Source organism: Aedes albopictus, chromosome 1, assembly GCF_035046485.1.
Source record: "Aedes albopictus strain Foshan chromosome 1, AalbF5, whole genome shotgun sequence".
In the NCBI taxonomy this organism is placed as follows: Eukaryota; Metazoa; Arthropoda; class Insecta; order Diptera; family Culicidae; genus Aedes; species Aedes albopictus.
Window position 1 is genome coordinate 201441682 of NC_085136.1, and position 22035 is coordinate 201463716.

The 22035-nt window shown below is 43.9% G+C and overlaps 1 protein-coding gene across 2 annotated transcripts in view; it reads left to right on the forward strand.

Annotated features, from left to right (window-relative positions):
* The window catches only part of LOC109425430 (muscle segmentation homeobox), a 56553-nt gene that overhangs the window by 30247 nt on the left and 4271 nt on the right, over positions 1 to 22035 (forward strand). Inside the window, exon 2 of one of the 2 annotated variants that reach the window (XM_062846126.1) lies at positions 15976 to 16002. The exons of the other annotated variant lie outside the window; for it this stretch is intronic. Coding sequence (XP_062702110.1) covers positions 15976 to 16002 — 27 coding nt within the window. The remainder of the gene's footprint in view (positions 1 to 15975; positions 16003 to 22035) is intronic. 2 annotated transcript variants of the gene reach the window in all.

Sequence of the window (22035 nt, forward strand, 5' to 3'; positions counted from 1 at the left end):
CATAAACTTCTAAATTGTGGTCTCTTTTCATGCATTAATACTAATGCCTGAGTGTTGGAGTCGTCTCCATTCGACCCAGTGTATGGTTGTTCCTCTCCAGGTACACGCTCTGCACATGGTCCTGCACTTGATCGATTCACCTAGCTCGCTGCGCACTATGTCTTTTTGTGGCATTTGGATTGCTCTCGAGAACCATTTTCATCGGGTTGCTATGCCGCGACCTGCCCATCGTAGCCTCCCAATTTTCGCGTTATAGACGATGGTTGATTCTCTCAGCAGGTGAGACAGCTCGTGGTTCATTCGTCTTCTCCAAGTCCCGTCTGCCATCTGCAATCCGCCGTAGATGGTACGCAACACCTACCGTTCGAAAACTCCCAGGGTGCGTTGGTCTTCTGCACGAAGATTCCATGCTAGAGTACTGGTCTAATAAGCGTTTTGTAGATGGTTAACTTCGTGTGACGGCGAACTTTGATCGATCATAAAGTTCTGCGGAGTCTAATATAAGCTCCACATGTATCTGTCGATTAGGATCTGCAGTTGTCGAGTGTTATCCACTGATACACAGCAGGTTTCACTGGCGTACAGCAATTTATACATAGATCATGAATGATCTATTGTAAATACTGTCACTGAATAATTGACGAGAATATCGAGCTTATGATGAAAAGGAAAGAGTTTGCATGTGGAGCGGACCTGGTGTGAAGGTTAAAGCACGTGACTATCACGCCGAGGACCTGGAATCGAATCTCACTCCCGACAAACTCACAAAATGTGAGTTCTTCCTTCGGAAGGGAAGTAAAGCGTGGGTCCCCAGATGAACTAGACTAGGGCTAAAATCTCGTTAATACAGATACAAAAAAAGAGTGCATTTTGATTTGTAACTGTCTACTTTCTAAACATCTTCTAAACACACAGATGGAAAAGGCTATGATATCTGTTTTGTGATAAAGTTGGTTAAAGGTGCACAATGAGTATGGAACCCGACTCCGCTGCATTGGTGGTGCTTGGGATTCAAGATTTTTTCCCTTTTGTTGCCTTTCATTCCAAATGGAGTATTGCACATAAGCGTGTATAGTTTCCTGGTTGAATACTGGCACCACCAGTACCAACACCAGCATGGTAAGCAGCAACGTCCCTAGTCAAATCACGTCGGGACAACACTTTCCGCGAGAGGAGGAGAATCCGCGCCGGCGCAGATGTTCCGCCCTGTCCATTACCACCACCAGTCAACAGCAAGGATATCTATGTACGTTGCAATCATGCAATGCTTGGTGACGAGTGAAACCCCCTGTTAACGGCGAAATCGTTCGCTAATTAAATGGTGTGACCCTCTTTTTCAATTAGAATCAAATTAAAATGAGCTGCATTCATGGTGCTGTTGGTGTTGGTGAATCACGCTAAATGCCATCATCAACGAGAGACGATGGGTAACTTCAAAGTGGCAGCATCAGCATCAGTAGTTTGAGGTTAAGGGCAACCGCTGCTGCCGCAGCAGAAGCTACCGGCTTCAGTCAACGATGAGCAGCTTCCTCCCATGTCGTCGGGCGAGTCGCGGCATAGCGATCGCATGAAGCATGTGTCTAAAAGGTGGTTATGGAGGTTGGGTTTGGGGGAAGTGGCGGAAAACATGTCGCGGCTTAGGAGGGGCTAGAATTTCACATATTTGGCAGCAGACAAAAGCGCTCATGCCGCTAATGGTGTAGATTCGGTAATGTGAGTTTGACATTCTGCCGAGCGAGGCAGTTGAGTGAGTCGTCCGTGAGAAATCTTCGGTGCTGGCAAATTTTTCGGATTGTTCAATTTGGTAGCCTGTTGGTTAGGATGACACCAATACGCAAAATAGACGACAAAACAAGAACTCTTTGTGACTTTGTCTGAGAAACAATTTTTGATGAATTAGGCATTATTTTAAAATTTAACTGTTCGAACTAATCGTCAATTATTAAGCGCTCATTTGAATAACCATTCCCATTTAATTCCCACCAAACCCGCGTGTCTTCCCGTTCATCACCGCGCTACTGATACTGGTGAGAAGCTACCGTTTCGCGCGGACTATCCGATCCGATCGCGGCGTGGCTATTTTCGATAACCAACCGACGACATCAAACAGCCTGAAACCGGAGGAATTTACTGTCGAAATTCCTCCGGGGTTGATCGGGCGGATCTGCTCGCTGTTCAAAGTCTGAGAACGAAAAAAACAAAAATCCGCACAACCGCCAAAACACGGTCACCGTGAACAACTTGGGCTAAACCTACCTACATGGTAGGTAGGTTATCGTGTAAGACTATTTGTCAAAAGATTTGCCTTTTGTTGCGCGCGAACGTCTTCGCTCGGTCGTCTGCGTTCGGTAAGCGGTGCGAACGGATGAAGAAGTGCGGAACGAGAAGCGCGAAATTTATAACATAATCACACGCGGCTTGTTACTATGTACTTGCCCATGGGAGATTGTTATTTATTTGATTGCACTTAATGAATTGGTTGGAGCTCGCGGATGTCTACAGTAGATGATTCGAATTCTCCGGTTCTGGAGGACTTTGCAATTTGTTTGAACGCCTCTGTGTCATTGCAGGAACTAGCTCGTTGGCCTAGTGGCTACCGCTCCTGATTTGTGTGCAGAGATTCTTGGGTAGTCGGAGAAAAACAGAATTTGTATGGTAGAATATTCGAGAAGTTTCTTGAAATTTACACTGGAAACGACGTCACCGGCATTCCGGAGTAAACGCTTTAAACGTAAAAGTAGCTGGTATTCAATTAATGAAAGCTCAATAAGTTTGCTGGTTGCATGGCTCAAATCAACACTCATCCGCATCAGTGGTGCTTCTTAAGAAGACAATCTCACAATTCTCCAAGAATTCTTTTAGCTATTTGTCTAAGAATTCCTTCAGGGAACTCCCCGGAAATTTCCTTATAAATTGCTCCGGATTTTTTCCAGGAGGTTTGTGACGGACTCATCTAGAATCTTTTTCAGGGATTCTTTCAGAAGTTTTTTTTAGACATTCTTCAAGGAGTTTCGTTACTGGTTTACCCTGAAGCTCTATCAAGGGTTTCTCGAATAGTTCCTTCAAGGATTCATCCAGGAGTTCCTTCAGCGATTTCTTCATGAGTCCTTTTTGGGATTCTTCAGGCTCCTCTAGGAATTCATGCAGAGATTCATTTGAAAATTCCTACAAGGGTTCTTCAAGAATTTTCATCAGGGATTACCCCAGAAGTTCATTCAAAGTTTCATCCAGAATTTCCTTCAATAATTCTTCCAGGAGTTCCTTGCAAGTCATTCAAAAGTTCCTCTAGAACTTTCATCAGAGATTTGTCCAGGGGGTTTTTAGGGGTTCATTTTGGTGTTTCTTCAGGCATTTCTCCAGGGGTTCCTTCAGCGATCCCTCCAGATGTTTCTACATGCATTAGTTCAGGTGATCTTTCAGGGATTCTTCCAAAAGTCCTCTCAAAGACCCACCATAAGTTTATTCAGGGATCGTTCCGGGAATACCTCCAGTGATTTTTCCAGGAACTGTTTCAGGAATTCCTACCTAGGAGTTCATGCAGGGCTTCCTCCATGTCCATGTCCATGTCCATGTCCAGAAGTTCATTCCTGGAGTTCATTCAGAGCTTTCTCCATTAGTTCCTTCAGGGATTCTCCTAGGAGTTTCTCCTGGGATTCATTCGGAAGTTTCTACAGAGATTCCTTTTGGAGTGTATTAAGGGTTTTTAGGAGTTCCATCAGAGATCCAGGGCAGTTTTCAGGGATAATTTATGAAGCTTCTTCGGGCATTTCTCTAGGAATTCCTTCAACGACTTCTCCAGGAGTTTTTCCAGGGATTAGTTCCGGAGATTCTTCAGGGATTCTTCCAAAAGCCCTTGCAGAGATCCTCCACAAGTTTATTCGGGGATTCTTCCAGGAGTACCTTCAGTGATTTCTCCAGGAGCTCCTTCAGGGGTGCCTCCTGGAGTTCATTCAGGATTTCCTCTAGGAGTTCCTATAGGGTTTCCTCCAGGATTTTTTCAGGGATTCGTTCAGGAGTACCTCTACCTCTACCTTTGTCCAGGGTTCCTCGTGAAGTTTATTCGGGGTTTCCTCCATTATAGAGCGAAAAGATGGTTTCGAATATGACAAGTTTGTTCCGTCGTGGCAGTTGTTGAGGGAACTCCAAGATTTCAACTAGTTAACGCACTTCAGTATGTCAATGCTCCTGTTCCTCAGAATGTCGGTGTAAACTCGGTAGAACCGCTTAGTGCCTATTGTGACGCCCAGATATTCGACCTTCTTTATTCAGTCAACAGAGTAGCCATGGACACGTATAATTTCTGAATCTGGCGGAGGAAGGAGTATTGGTGGAGGTCGATTCTGGAAGGCGATAGCTTGGCTTTTCGCTTCGTTGAGCTTGACTGTTGTCTACGCATTGCACGAGCGTGCAACCACACTGGGAAGCTACGGCACAGTGCAGTGTAGAATCTAAGAAGTTGCCATGTTGCACATCTGCTGAAATGGAATCACTTTAACTTCAGAGGATGAGTCTGCGAGAGATACTTGGAAACGACTGCAAGAGACGTACTTTCTTACCTTTGTATGAGGTAGCTGGTAAACCTTACCTGTACCAGTTTGTGAACGAGGCTGCGATGCAAAACTATTTCAACCTCCGATGAAACGTGACAAGTAATCCACGTGCGCCGGTGAGAATTGAGCTCATGACTCCCTGTACGCTATACCGACGCTTCTTTTTACTCCAAGCCAAGCGGAATATCTCGCTCGCCTGTTGGTGTAGAACTAAACACAATTCTACTATGGTTTTATTTTTTTCGCAATCTAAATCTCCTTCGGATGGAATTAGATGAACATCTCACATACGCTGTAATGGACTTGTACGTCAAAGCCAGAGGAATTTGTTTTTTGAAAGTTTTCGTGAGTCTCAGAAATTGTCTATCGATCACTTATCGGTATGACTTCAGTGTGCCGTTGAACACTCGGTAGTAACCGTCGCACCTTACAAATGTGAATTTCTTGTTATACGGCTGAACTAAGCCTTGTGGAAACTACATGTTGGACGAAATAATGCTTTGTCGTCCTTGTTCGCAACAGAAACACGTGATCGACTTCGGTGGGCAAATTGAAATTAAGAAACGACTCCCAATTCGCTGGACTGGTGTTTCTCATTCCTTCAAGCTACGAAGCCACTTGAACGTCTGATCGTTATTTGAACATTTGTAGTGTTCAGGCCATGCCTGGCAACGATTAGTTGCAAGACATACAAATCGTTTCCTAACACGGACATCATAACGTAGATTTCTGATATCAAAACCCGATGTTACTCGAAATTGTAGACATTACACAAACTATTCAACCAACAAGACAAGAAGTTGTCAAACATTCGATATTTTCGTAAACAAACGAGTGTTAACCTTCAGTTGTTGGTTAACATGTCCAGTAGCTTTATACCTTAATCCATATCATCAGCTAGAATGGTGCTTTGTTTTCTCAAACCTGGCACCTTCTTCGTCTTCTTTTTTACGGTTTCTCACCTACTGCTGCTTAGTCTTCTTTATAGTCTTCCACCCATTTGAGGCTTCATCCTCGTCCGACCTGGCAGAACGCTGCCGTTTCGTAAACAGTGAGCCACGCAGTCGACTTATAGGCACTAGGTTGTACAGCACCCCGTCTCCATCAAAAGAACCGGGTCGTGTTCTTGTTTATGAATAACGTCGGCGTTATCCATAAGGTTGCTGGATCTGATCATGTCTACTTTCCTGTCAGGTACGTTGGTCCCCACCACCCACGATCAGGCTAAAGCCTGGGTGGTCTCTGCTGTACATAGTTGCCGTCTCCATTCCACTCAGTCCATGGCTGTTTGTCTCCAGTTCCGCACTCTGCGTAGGGTCCCCAGATCGTTCTCCACTTGGTCGACCCATCTATATAGCTCGCTGCGCACCACGTCTTCTTGTACCGGTTGGATGACTCTCGAGAACCGTTTTAGTCGGGTTGCTATCCGACATCCTGATGACGTGATCCGTCCACCGTAGCCCCCTCGATTTTCGTGGTGTGGACGATGGTTGGTTCTCTCAGCACCTGATGCAGCTCGTGGTTCATTCGCCCTCTTCAACTCCCGTCTTCCAACTGCACTCCGCCGTAGATGGTACGCAACACCTTCCGTTCGAAAACTCAAAGGGCGCGTTGATCCTCTGCACGTAGGGTCCATGTTTCGTGCCCATAGAGGACTACCGGTCTAATCAGCGTTTTGTAGATAGTTAACTTCGTGTTACGGAGAACTTTATTCGATCGTAGAATTCTGCGAAGTCCAAAGTAAGCACGATTTCCTGCCACAATGCGTATCTGAAATTTTAACTGGTGTCGTTGTCGGCGGTCACCAGTGAGCCCAAGTACACGAATTCTTCAACCGCCTCGAATTCATCATAGTCGTTGGTATCCATCTCATATTTACTGCTGCTGGGGAACTGTTTGGTGACTGATTGTTGGAGAGCGAGCTGTTCGGTGACGAATAGTTGTGATTTTTTCAAATAACTCAACGTATTCTTGGTAAAATTAGGGAAACAAAATCACAGCTCAGATAAGATCTAAGCTCACGATCTTCATACGCTAGACATGTGCTTTACCAACTCAGCTATCGAGTCAGGTAGTTCAAATCTCATCGATCTACATCATCTTTCCCTACACCGCGAATATAGCGACCTCCCTTGTACGTATGTACGAAGAACAAGCGCAATTTGTTTGTGTGGAACGGATTGTTGGTTGGCGAGCGGCCTGTTCTTCAAGCAGCGTTATTATTCTATTCTGTATCGTCTTCCAGTTGGCTTTTTCTTAGAGGCCACACACTTAAAATAAAGTACCGTATTCAGCTGTTCTTTTTTCGGTTAAAGTTCAGATTACCGAATGTTCAGCACCATATTACTGAAGTTCGTCAAAAAATTACCGAACGTTCGGTAAACTCTACTGAACTATCAGTAATGTTTACCGAACGTTCGGTAAAAACTAACTGAACTTCGGTAAAACTGTGCTGAACTTCGGTAATCCGAACTTTTACCGAAAATAGAACAGCCGAACAAGTGACTCTAAAATAAGTGTGCACCTCTGGAAAGCCAATTATTCAGATAGTTCTTGAATGTTCTTCCAGCTATTTGATGATGTATAAAAACTGCTGTTTTTCAAAAATATGTCCATCCAGTCTTTGTTTCAGACCAGGTGATGCATTTATTCTGTTGGTTAGCTGGCGGGTGCACCACTGGTTATACTTTTTATATTGTTTATTGAAGTATTTGCTCGGAAGAAGAAAAAAATAGTGATAAGTTTTGTTATGTTATGTGTTGAACTGTAAATATTCCCCTAATCGTCATTTAAACATTTGTAGCGCTCTGATGTAATGAAATGTAGACACAGTCTTATTGCCTAACTTCAGGTCATTTCGGGCAGCCACTAACTAAAATATATGCAAACCGTTTCCAAACAGGGACATGAAACTGCGAACATCCTAAATAAAGACCCGAATGAGGGTGTCCAATTGAGATTGGAAATCCTAGACCATATCACAGCTGTGAACACAGCAGCTATGAGTGTCGATAAGAAGGCGACCAAAAAAACACAGTTCCAGAACGGACTAAAGGGCCAAAAACAATTAATGCAACCTCGTCTTGGTGTAAACGGAGTTAGTTATGCACTAGAGAATAAGGCCACGTTTTTTGTTTGGTGTTAATTTGTTGCTCTTTTTTTACTGTGCATTTGTAATGTTCCTTTTGATTTTTCGTAACATTACGCGAACCTGAGGTCCGATACGATGAACAAAAAAGAGCATTTATAGTGTTCTAACTCTTTTGATTTTGATGATTCAATAGCTACAAGAAATTCTGTTCAGCATCTTGGTTTATTAAAAGTTTTCTTACAAAAAATAATAAAAAAAACTATGAAAAAATCATTAAATGACATTTCACAGATGAAATCGTAAACAAAACCAGTACATCTGTTGTTCATATATCATGTTGAGTGTACTTCACATTGCTACAATTGCATCAATCTCAGCAAGTTCAATTATTTGCAGATAACTTCGTAAAACTGTAAGACATGCCAAAGGCTGTCAATCTACAGCTGTCAGTTCCCAAACTGAACCATCCTCATTTCACTCGTTATCCAAATTTTTCGATTCTCATCTCAAAGATTCAAATTTATTGAAATCTATCTTTCTTAAATCAAGAAGAAAAACCTCAACCCAATTATACATCCCGATTCCAATCTCAGCTGCTACCCCAGCCGTGCGAGACACAAAAAAAAACGAATTCTGTCCGCCGTCGTGAAGGAAACTAAAATATGTCACTGGGGCTTAATCTGGGCAACTGAATCTACTACCGAATTTAAGGTTGCGCCGCCGTCGAAACGAACCCCGCAGCTAAGCCAAGCAACAAATTTAGCGCGGCTGTGTTGTCGAAGAAGATGACCGCAAAGAACACATCGCATCGCATCGCATTGGGCCCGGGCGGCTAAAGTGGCTACTTAAAAATTATAATAACAAATAAATTAACAACAATATTATTCCATGTTCTCTTTTATTATAAACAAGTATCAAATTAATGTAATAATAATTTCAAATCACTTCCCCCCAGTCAGTAGTCGGTGGCGGATTGTTGTTACTGTTGGTTTTTTGGGGTTGTTGGAGGATTGTGTGTGAGCGTTGTTGAAGTGGGGCGAGAGCCATGCAGTCTCTGCTGCGCTGGGATTCGTTCGTCGTAGGCCGATAATGGCACCCGGACACGCAATCCAGTCCGCAACGGGCGCCCCCACCATCCCCCGCCAAGCCATCAAAAGAAGTAGAGGGCGTGCGCTTCCGTAGAACTGGTCGTGTGCGTGTAGTTTTGTTGCTTTCGGGGCGCGCAAGATTGTTTGCTTTGCTTCGGTCTTGTTTTTTATTGTTTATTGTAATTAGTTTGCATTAATGCCACTGCTTGATGTTTTCTTGCGTTGGGCATTTAGTTATTTCTTGCCTTTCTTTCACTGGACTCAGACGATTCAGTAAAATAGATGTTACTTGTTACTGACGAGATCAATAAAGGTGGCAATGAGGTATTCATTAGACACTAACTGAGAACCCCTTTCCATCTTCAATACGTTATGCTATAAGCACTAAGAAGTTTCACTACCAAATACGTTCTTTTAACAGCCTCACAACACACATTTTACTAGCAGATTGATTAAATATTCGAAAATAGCGGTTTTCCGTGACTTTCTTGTAGAGTTGGTCTAGCCGCATAAGTTTTTCATATATCATATTCTCAGGTTCAGCTTCTAAAATGAGCTGTAGATGGTTGAATTTAGATGTGACGAAATTACATTTTCAGCACTGACTCCAACGACAAGCAGACTCCTATTCTCTCCTATAATGTTGAATATTTCTTCTCGTCAATTTCGTTAATATTGATGAAAACAAAGTTCGGTTTCATAGTTTTCCCCTTCCAACCCAGAACTCTAATTAAGTACCCTTTCTGAACCATAACCATTACCAGGAAGGGTGTTTGATGAGGAAATAAACTTAATTACACAACAATCCCAACAAGGATTGTCGCATCCACCATTTTCCACATTACCCAAACAACAAAATAAAAAAAAACCAAACATGCAGATGTTTCACATCCCTACGAAGAGTAAAAAAAGAACCCGAAAAAAAGAACATCAAAAACTATACGAGTTGATTGTCACCTTTGATAAGTCCTTTTTGCTTATTTATGAGCCACGGGATTCCTTTGATGCCCTCGCCGAGCCCGAGCCGACCAAAATGCGGCTGGCGCTGGCGCTGCTGGCTGACTGGCGTTAGGAAAAGGGTTAATTTTTTACGATAACCTCACAGAAATGAATGCGCCTCCAACTACTTTTTTTTCTCCCGGGTTCCGGGGATGTAACGGACCAGATGTTGGCGAGCAAATCACTTTGGGTGGGATGATCCTTTCTTGTGTTCATTGTTGAACTTAAAGTATGATGGAACATCTTCGCCTTGAAATAATTAGAACCATCATTTGGAGAAGCTATAACTACTCGGGAAAGTTGAAATTATTAGAAACAGGATGTTGATTTATGGGAAAATTTGAAAAAGGATTTGTGAAAAAAAAACCTAGCTCTGGTGGGATTTGAACCCATGTCTCCGTATTAGACAGACCGATGCTTCAACCAAGTGAACCACAGAACAGGTAACGATTCTGCATAATAGATATTACGCGATGACTGCTTTTGGAAACAGAAAACAACATAAAAGGCAGAGGACTTACGATTGGAAATTCGGTACGTGGAGTTATCTATCTCTCAACTTCATCGGGATTACCTTCATACTTGCCAATCTATTGTAGGGCCACTGGTTCGGTATCGTAGTGCTGTAGGATGTGTATTGGACAGGATCCATGGTCCGAACGTTTATAGTTAATCATATCATCTTCCACAGCTGCGGCAACACTCCAACACAGAAGTCCAATAAGTAACCCCACGGACCTTTAAAATCCTTACACTGTTTTGAAACTGAACTTCGATATCTCTTCTCTGTGTTGGTGATGTAGTAATGTTGAGATTCCGGAATTCCATCCATGATTCCTTCTTGAAGTCATTCCGGAATTCCTCCTTGCATTTCCACGCTAATTGCTCCTTTCAATTATTTCGTAGTTTCTCACAGGATTCTTCCAGCGAGTACTTCCTAACTTTTATCCAAGGCATTTCCCCTAAAGGCTTGCCAGATCTATTTTCCTGGCTTTCCGTAGCTCAACCAGTTTTTCATCCAAAGGTGTCTTACGTATTTGCTTTCATATATAGTTCCTTCCTAGATCTATCGATGTTCTTTCGAGATTTCTGTTCTGAGAGTTGTTCCTGGAGTTTCTACCAGAGTTCTTCTCAGGATTTCTGTAGGAGTTTTTCTCGGGGTATCTGCTGGAGAATCGGCTTTCTTCCAGGATAGCTTTCCGATAGTTTCTCTTGGGATTTTTGCGAGATTTTTGCAAAAAATCTACCAGGGTTTTTCTACCAGAAAATTTGCCGTCATTTCTTTTATATTTCATCGCGGGATTTCGCAAATGTTCCTACCAGGATTTCTTTGCAACTTTTTCAGAGTCCCTCTATTACCTTCCTTAACATTTCCTCCCGGTATTACATCCAGAACTTTTTTCTGAGTTGTTCTAGTTTTTCTGAGGTTACCTTCTGAAGTTTTTTTTCGAGATTATCCAACAAGTCTTCCTAGGTTTCAGCTGGGTTCCTTCCGATATTTCTACGGGAATTCCGTACAAGGAAATTCCGATATTTCTACGGGTATTCCGTACAGGGAATGTTATCCCAAGAGACATTACAAAGAAAAGCTCCTGGAAAAATTCCTACAAGAACACCGAGAACAACTATTAAGTAAATCCCAAAGCGAGCATTCAGAATCTCGGGATAGTTTCTGATAGAAATCCCGGGAAGATCTCTGAGAATAAAATCTCAAGGGCAAGAATCTGTTTATCCGCCTCATTTCATTCATATTCACTCCACTTTGCTGAAGCGAATCGAGAAAGATGCAGCAATCCGGTTGTCCTAATCACAAACACGCAACCCCATCATTATTAGTGGGATGCGATGAACAAGTTGCTTGACATTGTTATTCGTTGTTGTTCGTTCGCAGTTTGGATCAGAAGCGAATGAATGCATGGTAAATGGTGAAGATTGATAAAGAACGATCAAAACGGATGTTATCATAATCAGATAAGAATTTCTGCATGTAATGCATACACTTCACTTGCGATGTGAATGTGGACGTATGAGTAATTTCCAAGAGTGGCGTCCAGCCATTCGCCGGAGTTTACTATCGTTGCTGACAAGCAGGCACACAAACAAAAGTGACAACCGTTCACTACTGACTGGTTTCGAATGTGATTGAAGATGCAAAGCGGGAATCAGGAACCCTGCTCAAGGGGATTACTGCAAGAAATCCGTTTAACAACTACAAGAAAAAGCCTGGAAAAGGTCACGGCAAGAACTCCAAGAAAAATATCACCAATAGCTCCCGCAAAAATCCCGGAAGGCACTCCAGAAAAAAATCTCAGTAGAAAGTCCTGAGTAAATTCAGTAGAAAAAAACTCAGAGAGACATTCTAAGACCAAAAGCGGTAAGAATTTTCTGAGAGTCCCGGGAGAAACTCCGAGAGAAAACTATGCTGACACTTCAAATAAAAATCCCACATGAACCTTTGGAGAATATCGCAGTTGGCACTCCTGGAGAAATGCAGGGAGAAACAGTAGAAGAAAGTTCAAATTCCTCGAATAAATTACAGGAAAACTTCTTAGAAATTCTGAGCAGAACTTTTGCAAAAAAAAAATGAAAAACTCTTTAAGAAATCTTTGCAGGCTCTCTAGGAGATCTCCCAGAAATAACTCCTTTGGCAACTCTGGGATAAATCACGGGAAGAACTCCTGGAGAAATCAGAACAGGAACATCGGAAGGAATCACGAAACATCTTCAACATGAATCCCGAGAGACAACATCTGCGATGTATCCTTAGAGAACTCTTGTGGAGATCTCGGGAGAAATCCTGGCAGTAGTTCTACGACAACTGATTTGGGAAAAACGCAGGAGGGATCCCATCAGAGATTCTGGTAGCACTTCCGGAAAACCTCTGTAAGATATTCTGGAAAGAAATTCGGTAGGATCCCAGTAAAAACTCCAGGAAAAATGGGTCAGAATTCTGGAGCCCTGGAAGATTCACATGGAAAAATCCCGGGAAGAATTGTTCAAATCATGGAGAAAATGCCGGTAGGAATCCGGAGGGGTCCCCGGATAAACTTTAAAAAGAAATACCAAGAGAAATGGCGTGAAAAAGTATGGAAGGAATCTTGTGTGAAATCCTGGAAGGCATTCCAAGGAGGATTTCTAGAGAAATCACAAAAAGAAACTCTGACGGAATTTCTAGAAGAGTCCTTGTGACGGAGTTTTTAGATATATTTTAACTTCCAGATTCATACGCGTTTACGTGGAATTTACAGCATCTTATCCGAATATTCGGCTTGCCGTAAACATCTACTAGAGCTAGGAGCCATCATCTTGTTCCTCTAGCAGGGTTATCCCAGATTCTTTCGTCGCTATTTTGGCATTTTGAACAATTTTCCGGAGGAATTTTCAACGTCTTCCAAACTTCTAGTAAGAAGCTTCAGTATTGCAGGAAATATATGTGTTTTGACAGTTCTGTTTACAAACAAAGCTCATGTTCGAAAGACGTAAACACTACATATTCGTCCTGTTCAACGACGCAGGTTGAACTTGCTCGAAGTTGCTGCACCTTGCTCTTACCCATTTGTCATCAAACGGGTAAGAGCGGGTAGCAGCAACTTCGGGCAGGTTCAACCTACGTCGTTGAACAGGACTATTCTTAAACTTTTTTATTGATATCAACAATGAAACTAACTCTGTGGCTCTACTTCTGAATAGATCTACAAGTAGTGAAGTTCGCTTCTTTTTATAGATTCGACCTGATATTACATCAGTGCAAAACTTTCCTGAGTATTCCAGGTTTATTTGCCTGTTGTTGGATTCCCGGTTCTCCAGATAATAGACACCCTAGGTAGTAGACACCCTGACTCCTGCTCACCAAGTGACAAACGAAAACAGCCTTATGAATCGTCGGTAACGCCGCCACCAAGAATACAGCCATTTGTTGCAACTTCTCCTAACACAGCTTCCTTTATCGTTACATTCGGTGATCACCATAGCAGACGGAATCGCAAATCGACCACATTCTGATTGATGGATGGCTCCTAGATTATTGATGTCAAAACGTATCTTGTGGACCCAGTTATGGTCAAACCGCGACCAAAACTTTCCGCCATCAACAATGTACGTTACTGGCGACCGCCACGGTACACTCCTCCTTGAGCGATCGAAACAGTTGGATGACATCTCAGCATACATACGTGTAAAATCTCAGGGTACTGTTGGCAGACGAGAGCCAGCCTGATGGGCCCCTTCTAGAGGACTGATGGAGTACAGTGAAAGCAGCCATCAACTGCGCAATCGAGAGCACCTTTGTGCCGTATAAATAAAACGGAGTCGACGGAACGACGAGGAGTGCAGATTTTGGAGAGAAAGAACGCAGTACGGGCGATAATGCTGCAGCATGGAACCCGGGACAACGTGCAACGATACAGTCAAAAATGAAAACAACAGATTCGCCTCTTTCAGGAAAAAAAAGAAACAACTCTTGAAGAAGCAGAGTGTGAGGAAATGGAACTGCTGTGTCGTTCTCCAGAAACACGGAAGTTCTACCAAAAGCTCACCGCATCCCGCAAAGGGTTTGTGCCTCGAGCCGTAATATGCAGATTTAAGGGATAAGAACGGGAACCTCCTGACAGATGGACGTGAGGTGATTAAATGGTGAACGCAGTTCTTTGACGAGCTCCTGAATGACGTGAAGAACGTAGATACGGCAGGCTGAGGCAATGGAGTTCAGCAGAAGACGGAAATGGCCGGACTCCTTCGCAGACGGAGGTTTGGATCTCAGCTGGTAAGGTTGGCCGAGAAATGGCGTTCATTGTTCGAAGACCATCGGAAATCATTGATCTATACTTACAATAAGCAACATATCTTACCACCCATCCAACTTCAAGGTCTCGTGAAGCATTCTTCACCGCCTTACATATCTCAGAGTTCATCACTCAAAACTGCTAATTACCTCTGTTCGGGTGATGACGGGTGAACTCCACTAGGCTATAACTACGTCCAACGGCGACCCCGTCGTTGTCGTGGTCGTCTCAGCTATGCAAATTCGTTCAAATCATGCCACAGCAGAGGTCCTCGCCTCTAACAAATTACTAGCGTGCAAAGAGGGCGCTTCAACGCTCGCGGACCCTCCTCCCCCGCCCACCTGGTGAGCGGTGCAACAGCAGCAGCGCATTGAATCCGTGCCTGCTGCCATTGCATGCGATAGCCAATTGAAAAGGCTATAAAATTAATTTATTAAACTGCAATTTACACGTTGTGCAGTACCCGTAAAGAGCGCGCAGCACATACACACAGCCACTCACACTCGATCAGCAAGCATGCTTCTCGGTATAAAACGCTTCTTTGTTGTCGCAGTTAGTACCGATGCACATGCACATTTCCCACTGGGTAGCAGTGGGCGATCGTCGAATGTGTTTCGACTTTTGTGCTTATTGTACAAAATTCTCGCCTATAATTTCATTAAAGCTCCGTAAGTCTAAGAAAAAAAGTGGATGTTTTGTTCTATAAAACTCGATTCCATCACCGATCGCCCAATACTAATCACAAGCATACCAGTTTTGCATGGCACATATTTACATGCATTGCACCTCTCTATGACGACGACGACAATTAAGATGCGACGGTGCGGTGGCGGCGGCGGTAGTGGTGGCCGCGACGATGTTGGCACCGTCGTCATCGTTTTGTTCGCAAAACCTGTTCCAGGTTATGCTGTGGTTGACGCCGCCACTGCTGCTGCTGCTGCTGCTGCTGCAAACAAATGCAAAAGTGAAAATTATCGAGCTAAATAGGCGAGCTACCGAACGCAGTATGCAACTGCTGCAGTGCGGTAAACGCCCGCCATGAGAAGGCGACGCGACGTTCCACCTAGTCTATGTCGTCGTCGTACGGAAGGAAGGTCGGTAATGGCTGCGTTGACCACTACGTCCTCCACCATCTGTACGGACTGCAGAGAGCGAGATGGCGTCGGCGGGGGCGGCGCGGGTGTTGGTTCAGGTTTCTGTTGTGCCAAGGGGAGGACCTACCTAGCCTTTATTTGCTGCATTCACACCTTGCGCGAATCGAATCGGGGTTCCAGTCATGCAGCAGCGGAGAAGTTGCAATTGTGCTGCTGCGTGAGGACCCGCGGTCAGGGTTGAAGTCTATTCTGGGTTCATGATGGAACTTTCTTGCTTGTTTTTGTATTTATTTATTCTACTAGTCTTTCGTTGATGAGATTCCATAAAACTGCGAATTCTGGCGATATTGATTGATGTTCTTTTAATTTCAGCTTGCAGACAGCTTGTTGCACTCTTTGGTATGTTATTTGATATTTTTATGAACCGTTTTATCTCATGATACAAATAATCCTTAGAAGATCTTCGGGAAAATATCAGAAGTCCTTAACTATGCCAGCCATTGATTCGCAAATTCCTTGCCCAGGTCACATGTAAGGGTTGTGCAGTAAGTCACAGTGACTTCTGTGCAACCCTTACATGCGCTGCCGTGACTGTTTTGTAACCATATGTGTTGCTTGGGCAAAACTTATCCTAGATATTTGCCCTGTCTAGTACAATGACCCTTTTTTCACATTGACTTACAGAATCGATACTACTTTTAGTAAGACAAGGCGGCAAAATTCGGCGAAGAGCTGGGAAACCATAAGCAGGATTTAATTTTACACGGACTCTGAAAGCTGGGGTTGTACCACACAACCAGGGATCATTAAGTTACCTACCGCTATGGTAGTCCGCAGTTCGACAAGAGTTGGTAAAACTTTTAAACTACCAGATTCGAGAAGACGCTTTCTTCATAGATCGTAGAATCTAGCTAGAACCACGAATAAAACAATGAAATTGTTCTTTAAAAATGAGGCCTTTAAGGACAGACTTGTTAGAATCCCAAAATGGCTGCCACAATGGCCGACTTTGGCACCAACTCACGATTTCAAGCGCACAAATCTCTTAGTGAACAAAATCAGCGCATTTGATCTTCTCATTTTAAGCTAATTACATGTGAGCAAGAACAGAATAATAAAATGCACTGTTGTTTGAAGCTTGCTTCTTGAGATTTGTGCGTCTGAAGTTCTGAAGCACTGTTTACGCGGGATTTCAAGACGTTTGTCCTTGAAGAAGTTTCAAATGGTTTTGAGGTTCCACAAACTCCGAGCTGAGGTTTACAGGGGTTTCAGAACAGTTTTAAGGGGGCTTCACAGACGCTCAAGTGAATTTCACGGGGTTTGCAAGAATATTTCAGATGCGTTTCAAGGCGTTTCAAGAGGTTCCAGAGGGCTCTAATGACGCGTCATAGACTCTTAGCTGAGCTTCGCGGGAGTTTCAGAGGGGTTTCAGTAGCGTTTTAAGGCATTTCAATGTGTTTTATGGAACATCTTAATTTCTCTGAAAAGGTCCTTACTTCAACCCTGACTTATGTATTTGCATTCAATTAACACACTATTTGCGCTAGGTGGCGGAAGAGAGCCGCATCCAACAGAACCGGATACTACGACTCGTCGGTATCTGCACGCCAGCGTGCAACGGAGCCACCGTTGCACTGCACTCTGTGACCGCTTCCAACCAACCCGAGATTGAGGTACCCCGAGTTGTTCGTGAGCGACCCAACCAAGTAGCGCAAAAATCTAAATGCAACAAATTAAATGCCGTCAATGGAATTTCGAAATGCCAACATTGAGCTATGCGAGGTGCGGCGGGGACATTCCTCTGCTCCAGCTCTAATCAACGCCACGCCAGCACACTTCCACCTTTTTTCTATGCATTCGGGGACTCCGATTCGGACCATTTTTGGCTGCTGGAACCTTACTATGCCGTGCTGGCAGCAATCCGACATGTTCCGATCGACTTGTGCAGCTCCACACCTGACTCGATGCCATGCCACAGTCGATTTGCATTTCTCGGTTCCGTAGGAACCGGGTCCAATGCGAGAAAAAGAAGGCCGAAGAGCGATATGAATGTAATTAATTTTAATTGAGTAATGTTGGGGGAGCTCCTCGTCTGGGTACTGGAAGCAAAGACAAACAACCCAACACTGAAGTGCACCGTTCAATACCTCCACCGCCGCCCGTCGCCACCGTCACCGAGTCCACCGTATTTGTAAAGAGATCTTTCTTCTCCGATCAACACGGTTACATCTGAATACAAATAGTTTTATCTGTCGTCCGTTGAATAGTTGCTGTTGCCATTTGCCTATTGGGTCGTTGGATGGTGGGGAAGCCGCCACCGTGGTGCACCGGTGCGGTGGCTAGGAGGATGATTACTTAATTAAGCGACTCCTAGCGAGGTGCTGCTACTGTGCGCTGCTGTTCACTTTAGATTGAGCAATGTCGCCGCCGCGCGCCGCCATCATCACTGCGAGAGCGAGAGAGAAACAATAAAACACAATTAATCACCGATGGCAATAATTAATGGTTAAATGACGGAGAACGATCGGACCTGACCGGTTCAGGGAGGCATCTCTAGCATTTAGGGACTGTCAGACCCCGACGAAGCGGTTCTGAGCAGCTTAGATTCAGAAGGTTTGATGGTGTCGTAACTCAAAATATAACATTTTGGTGCTTGATCTGAGGTCGAAGACATTGGAGAACCGCAGTCTCCAAGGCGACGCATCGTCATTGGCTAGATGCAGCGTGTACAACATTCTGCCGCTTACCACCATGCACGAATTATATACCGCAGTCGCAGACATCTATTGATAAAGACCTGCAGCCGTTGAGTGTTCTCCACTGATACACACCAGGTTTCACTGGCGTACAGCAGCATAGCTTTCACGTTCGAGTTGAAAATTCGGATTTTTGTGCGTCGACTGATCTGATTGTTTTCCATACATTTCTTAAAATCGAAAAAGCAGCCCTCGCTTTCTTAATATCTGCACCTATGTCGATCTTGGTGCTGGCATTTTGACTATCAAGATATTGGATCTTTCACTGCTTGCCCAGCTACCGTAAAGCTGGAAGGTTTACCATTTTTAACAATTTGGTCTTGTTGACGTTGATGGTAAGACCTGCCGCTGAGGAGCGATCGGCAAGATCATCAAGCTTACTCTGCATATCAGAGCGCCATTGATCTAGGAGAGCAATGTCATCAGCCAGTTCGAAGTCATTTAGGTACTCCATGGTAATGGGTTGCCACAGCAATCCACGATTTGGTTCACGGTCAATCGCACCTACCAGGATCTCGTCGATTACGATGAGGAACAACTGCGGTGATAGTATACATCCATGACTCACGACAACAACGACCCGGATGGGATCGGACAAAACACCGTTGTGCAGTACTATGTACAGTATAGTACACTACAGTACAGTACAGTAAAATGCCCTGTACTGTGCTTCAATGAGGCCGTTGATTTTCTCAGAGACACCCTTGCGCCTTAGGACTCGCTTTCACTCGCTCTATCGCAGCTTTGGTGTTCCTGCTCCTCTATGTTCCTCCAGGTGGCATCTTTGATTAACTGCTATCTCTGGGTGCGTAGCCCAAATTATCATCACTGAAGGCGTTCTTGGTGGCGCTCCATTGATCTTCTATGCTTCCACCTTCTGGAATATCCGCAACACGGTTCTCCAGCTCCTCGACGAAGGACCTTTTCACCGCAGCGTCTTCCAGTCGGCGTGTGTTGAATTGGCGCCTGATTTTCTCCCCCTGTTCTAGGAGAGCATTGGGACAGACAAAAACTCTGGTTATCAAAGTTCGTCATATTAAAGGTTTTGTCTTTCAAAAACAACATTCTCAGTGTCTCAGTGTATGCGGTCATCTTTACTGCCGCTGTCGTACTCATACGGATCAGCGCATCGATAGGTTGTGGCACATTTCCAGTTACTGATTCCAACGTTCAGTCTTCTATATTTTACATCAAAAATCTAATTTAAAAGCGCCAGTTGTACTCTCCGGGCCAGTGGGACTTGGCGATTGGTAAACAATGATGTAGAGCAGAGATGGTCCAGCAGATAGGGTCCTAGTGTTTCTTGCGCTATAACGGTAGTCTTTCAATAGAAGGCCACAACAGTTTTATGCAAAAAGGACGAGAAATCTGCATCAACACAAGTAAAGTCGGTCGGCGTAGATCATTGATAACTAGTGTAGCTGACGGTGGGCACTGTGGAGCGCTTTAACATGATTAGGAATGCTCTGTTGACAAGCAACGGCGTCGAAGACCGTGTTTGACCCTAGTAGGATGTTGGGGTTAATATGACCCAGACACGCTGCACGTGTACTACACCGTCGTAGTGCGAAAAACCTAACATCTTAGGAGGGTTGATGGTAGAGTACTTTTGACAGTCCTAGGATTCTGGCGATTAGAATCGGTTTAGTGTATGTTGTACTCAGTAGTCTGCTTACCTGATACCCAGGGTTGCAAGTGTGATTGCGAACATTCTTTGGTAATAACATTGAAACGTCTGCTAATGCACCGTGTAGCATCCAATGTCCATTCTCCGGCAGGGGATCGGAAGGCCAGACACCGCGTGCTAGGGTGATCGTTATCCTATACAACCCATTCAGTTACCTTGGTCATGGCTAGTTGTACTTTCCTATTAGTGGCAGGGATAAAGAATTGGAAACAGGTCGTTTACATTCGAATGTATTTTAGGTCATCTAAATTATCATTGAGTGAAGTCTTTGATATCTACAGAAGTTGTGGTGGTTAATTCCACCGATAACAACTACAATACACAGCCAGCATGATTTGGATCAATGATACCCTTGGAATCCTAGAAATCATTCCAACATTACTGCCCGGGACTGGAACTCAAAAACTCAAATCTATGCTTGTGACCAATTCCGCGAAACATCAGCGTTCTAGTTACATCGACGCTAACAAAAAAAACTTGTATCATTCTGGCTATGCGCTACGAGACACCTCAACTAGTTTTAAAGAGGCAATACGTGCAATTGGTTGTGTATTGCACACTTATTTTATCGTGTGCTGGAGGTTGTTTCTGAGCACTGCTGTATGCACTCTCGCTGGATTTAGCTCTACGCAATATTTGCGTGTAACGGCGAACTGGTGGTGTCTTAGAGGGGGTACCAGGGGATTAAAGAGAGGTTTTAGAGCGACTTCAGATGCGTTTTCAGGAGGTTCAGTAGCCGTAGCACTTTTCAGGCCATTGAAAATGTGTTTGGAACATAACAGGAAGTTTCGGGGCATTGCAATAAGTTGTTTGCTGGAGTGTTACAGTGGGGTTTTTTGCCGTACACCCAAACGTCTGTTTAGGTAATGAGTCGGGCTTGTCTAAATCGAATTTTTATCTAAATGGATTCAGTTTATTTCCAAAATGGATATGAAGATTGCAATGAAGTTTAAGAAGGGCGAGTGGCCTGGAGGTTCAGCTTCAGAGGATTTTTGGCGAGTTTCAGAGGTGTTATGTAGGCGTTTTCGTGGGTTTCGGAGGGTCTCAGATGTGTAACACGGGGTCCGAGGGGGTTTTAGAAGGCATTTCAGGAAGCTTCAGAAGATTTTTGGTGCGTTTAGAGACGTTACACAGGCATTACGTAGGAATTTTCGGAGGGTTTCTGAGGGTCTCAGGTGCGTTACATGTGGTCCGAGAGCGAGGGGGCTTTAGGGAGATTTTGAAGGCATTTCAGAAAGCTACAGATGATTTTTGGCAAGTTCCAGAGGCATTATTCAGGCATTACGTACGTGTTTTCGGGGGTGTCTGAGGGTTACATGGGCCCGAGGGGGTTTTAGGGGGATTTCTAGGGCATTTCCGGAAGCTTCAGAGGGTTTTTGGCAGGTTTCGGAGGCGTTACGCAGGCGTTTTTGATTCTTAAACAAACACGCTTAGAGATTCTTAAACAAACATTGAACTTACACCACTTGTCAGCACACAGTTTCATCAGTCAAGCACACAAGTTATGCATGTAGATTCAATAACTTATGCTCAAGAAAGTTTTTAGGATACCTTAAATCAGCCGCCCCACCCCCCTAAACTCTCCTTAACACCACTCGCCATTAATTCCCGTAAACAAACTTTCGTCGTAATCTAAGAAAAAAATGTAGAAGGACTTCGAAGTCCATCGATTCCCCATGGAAATTTCTTAAAACCTCTAAAAACTTCCGGAATACTACCGAAGTCCTCTTGAAACAACCTAAAATGTCCCTAGAAACCTCTCCGAACCTCCTCAAATGCTCTGAAACTTCCTAAATCGCTTTAAAATTTCTCTGAAATCCTCTAAAACTTTTCTAAACGTCGTTCAAGTCTCTTGAAAATCCACTATAAGCTCTGTGAAATGTTACTGAAACCTTCTGAAATCCTGGAAACCTCAGCAAACCACTTGAGACCCTTTAAATGTCCAGGGGCGCATAAAATTAATTAAAATTTCCAGCTACTCCTTGAAAT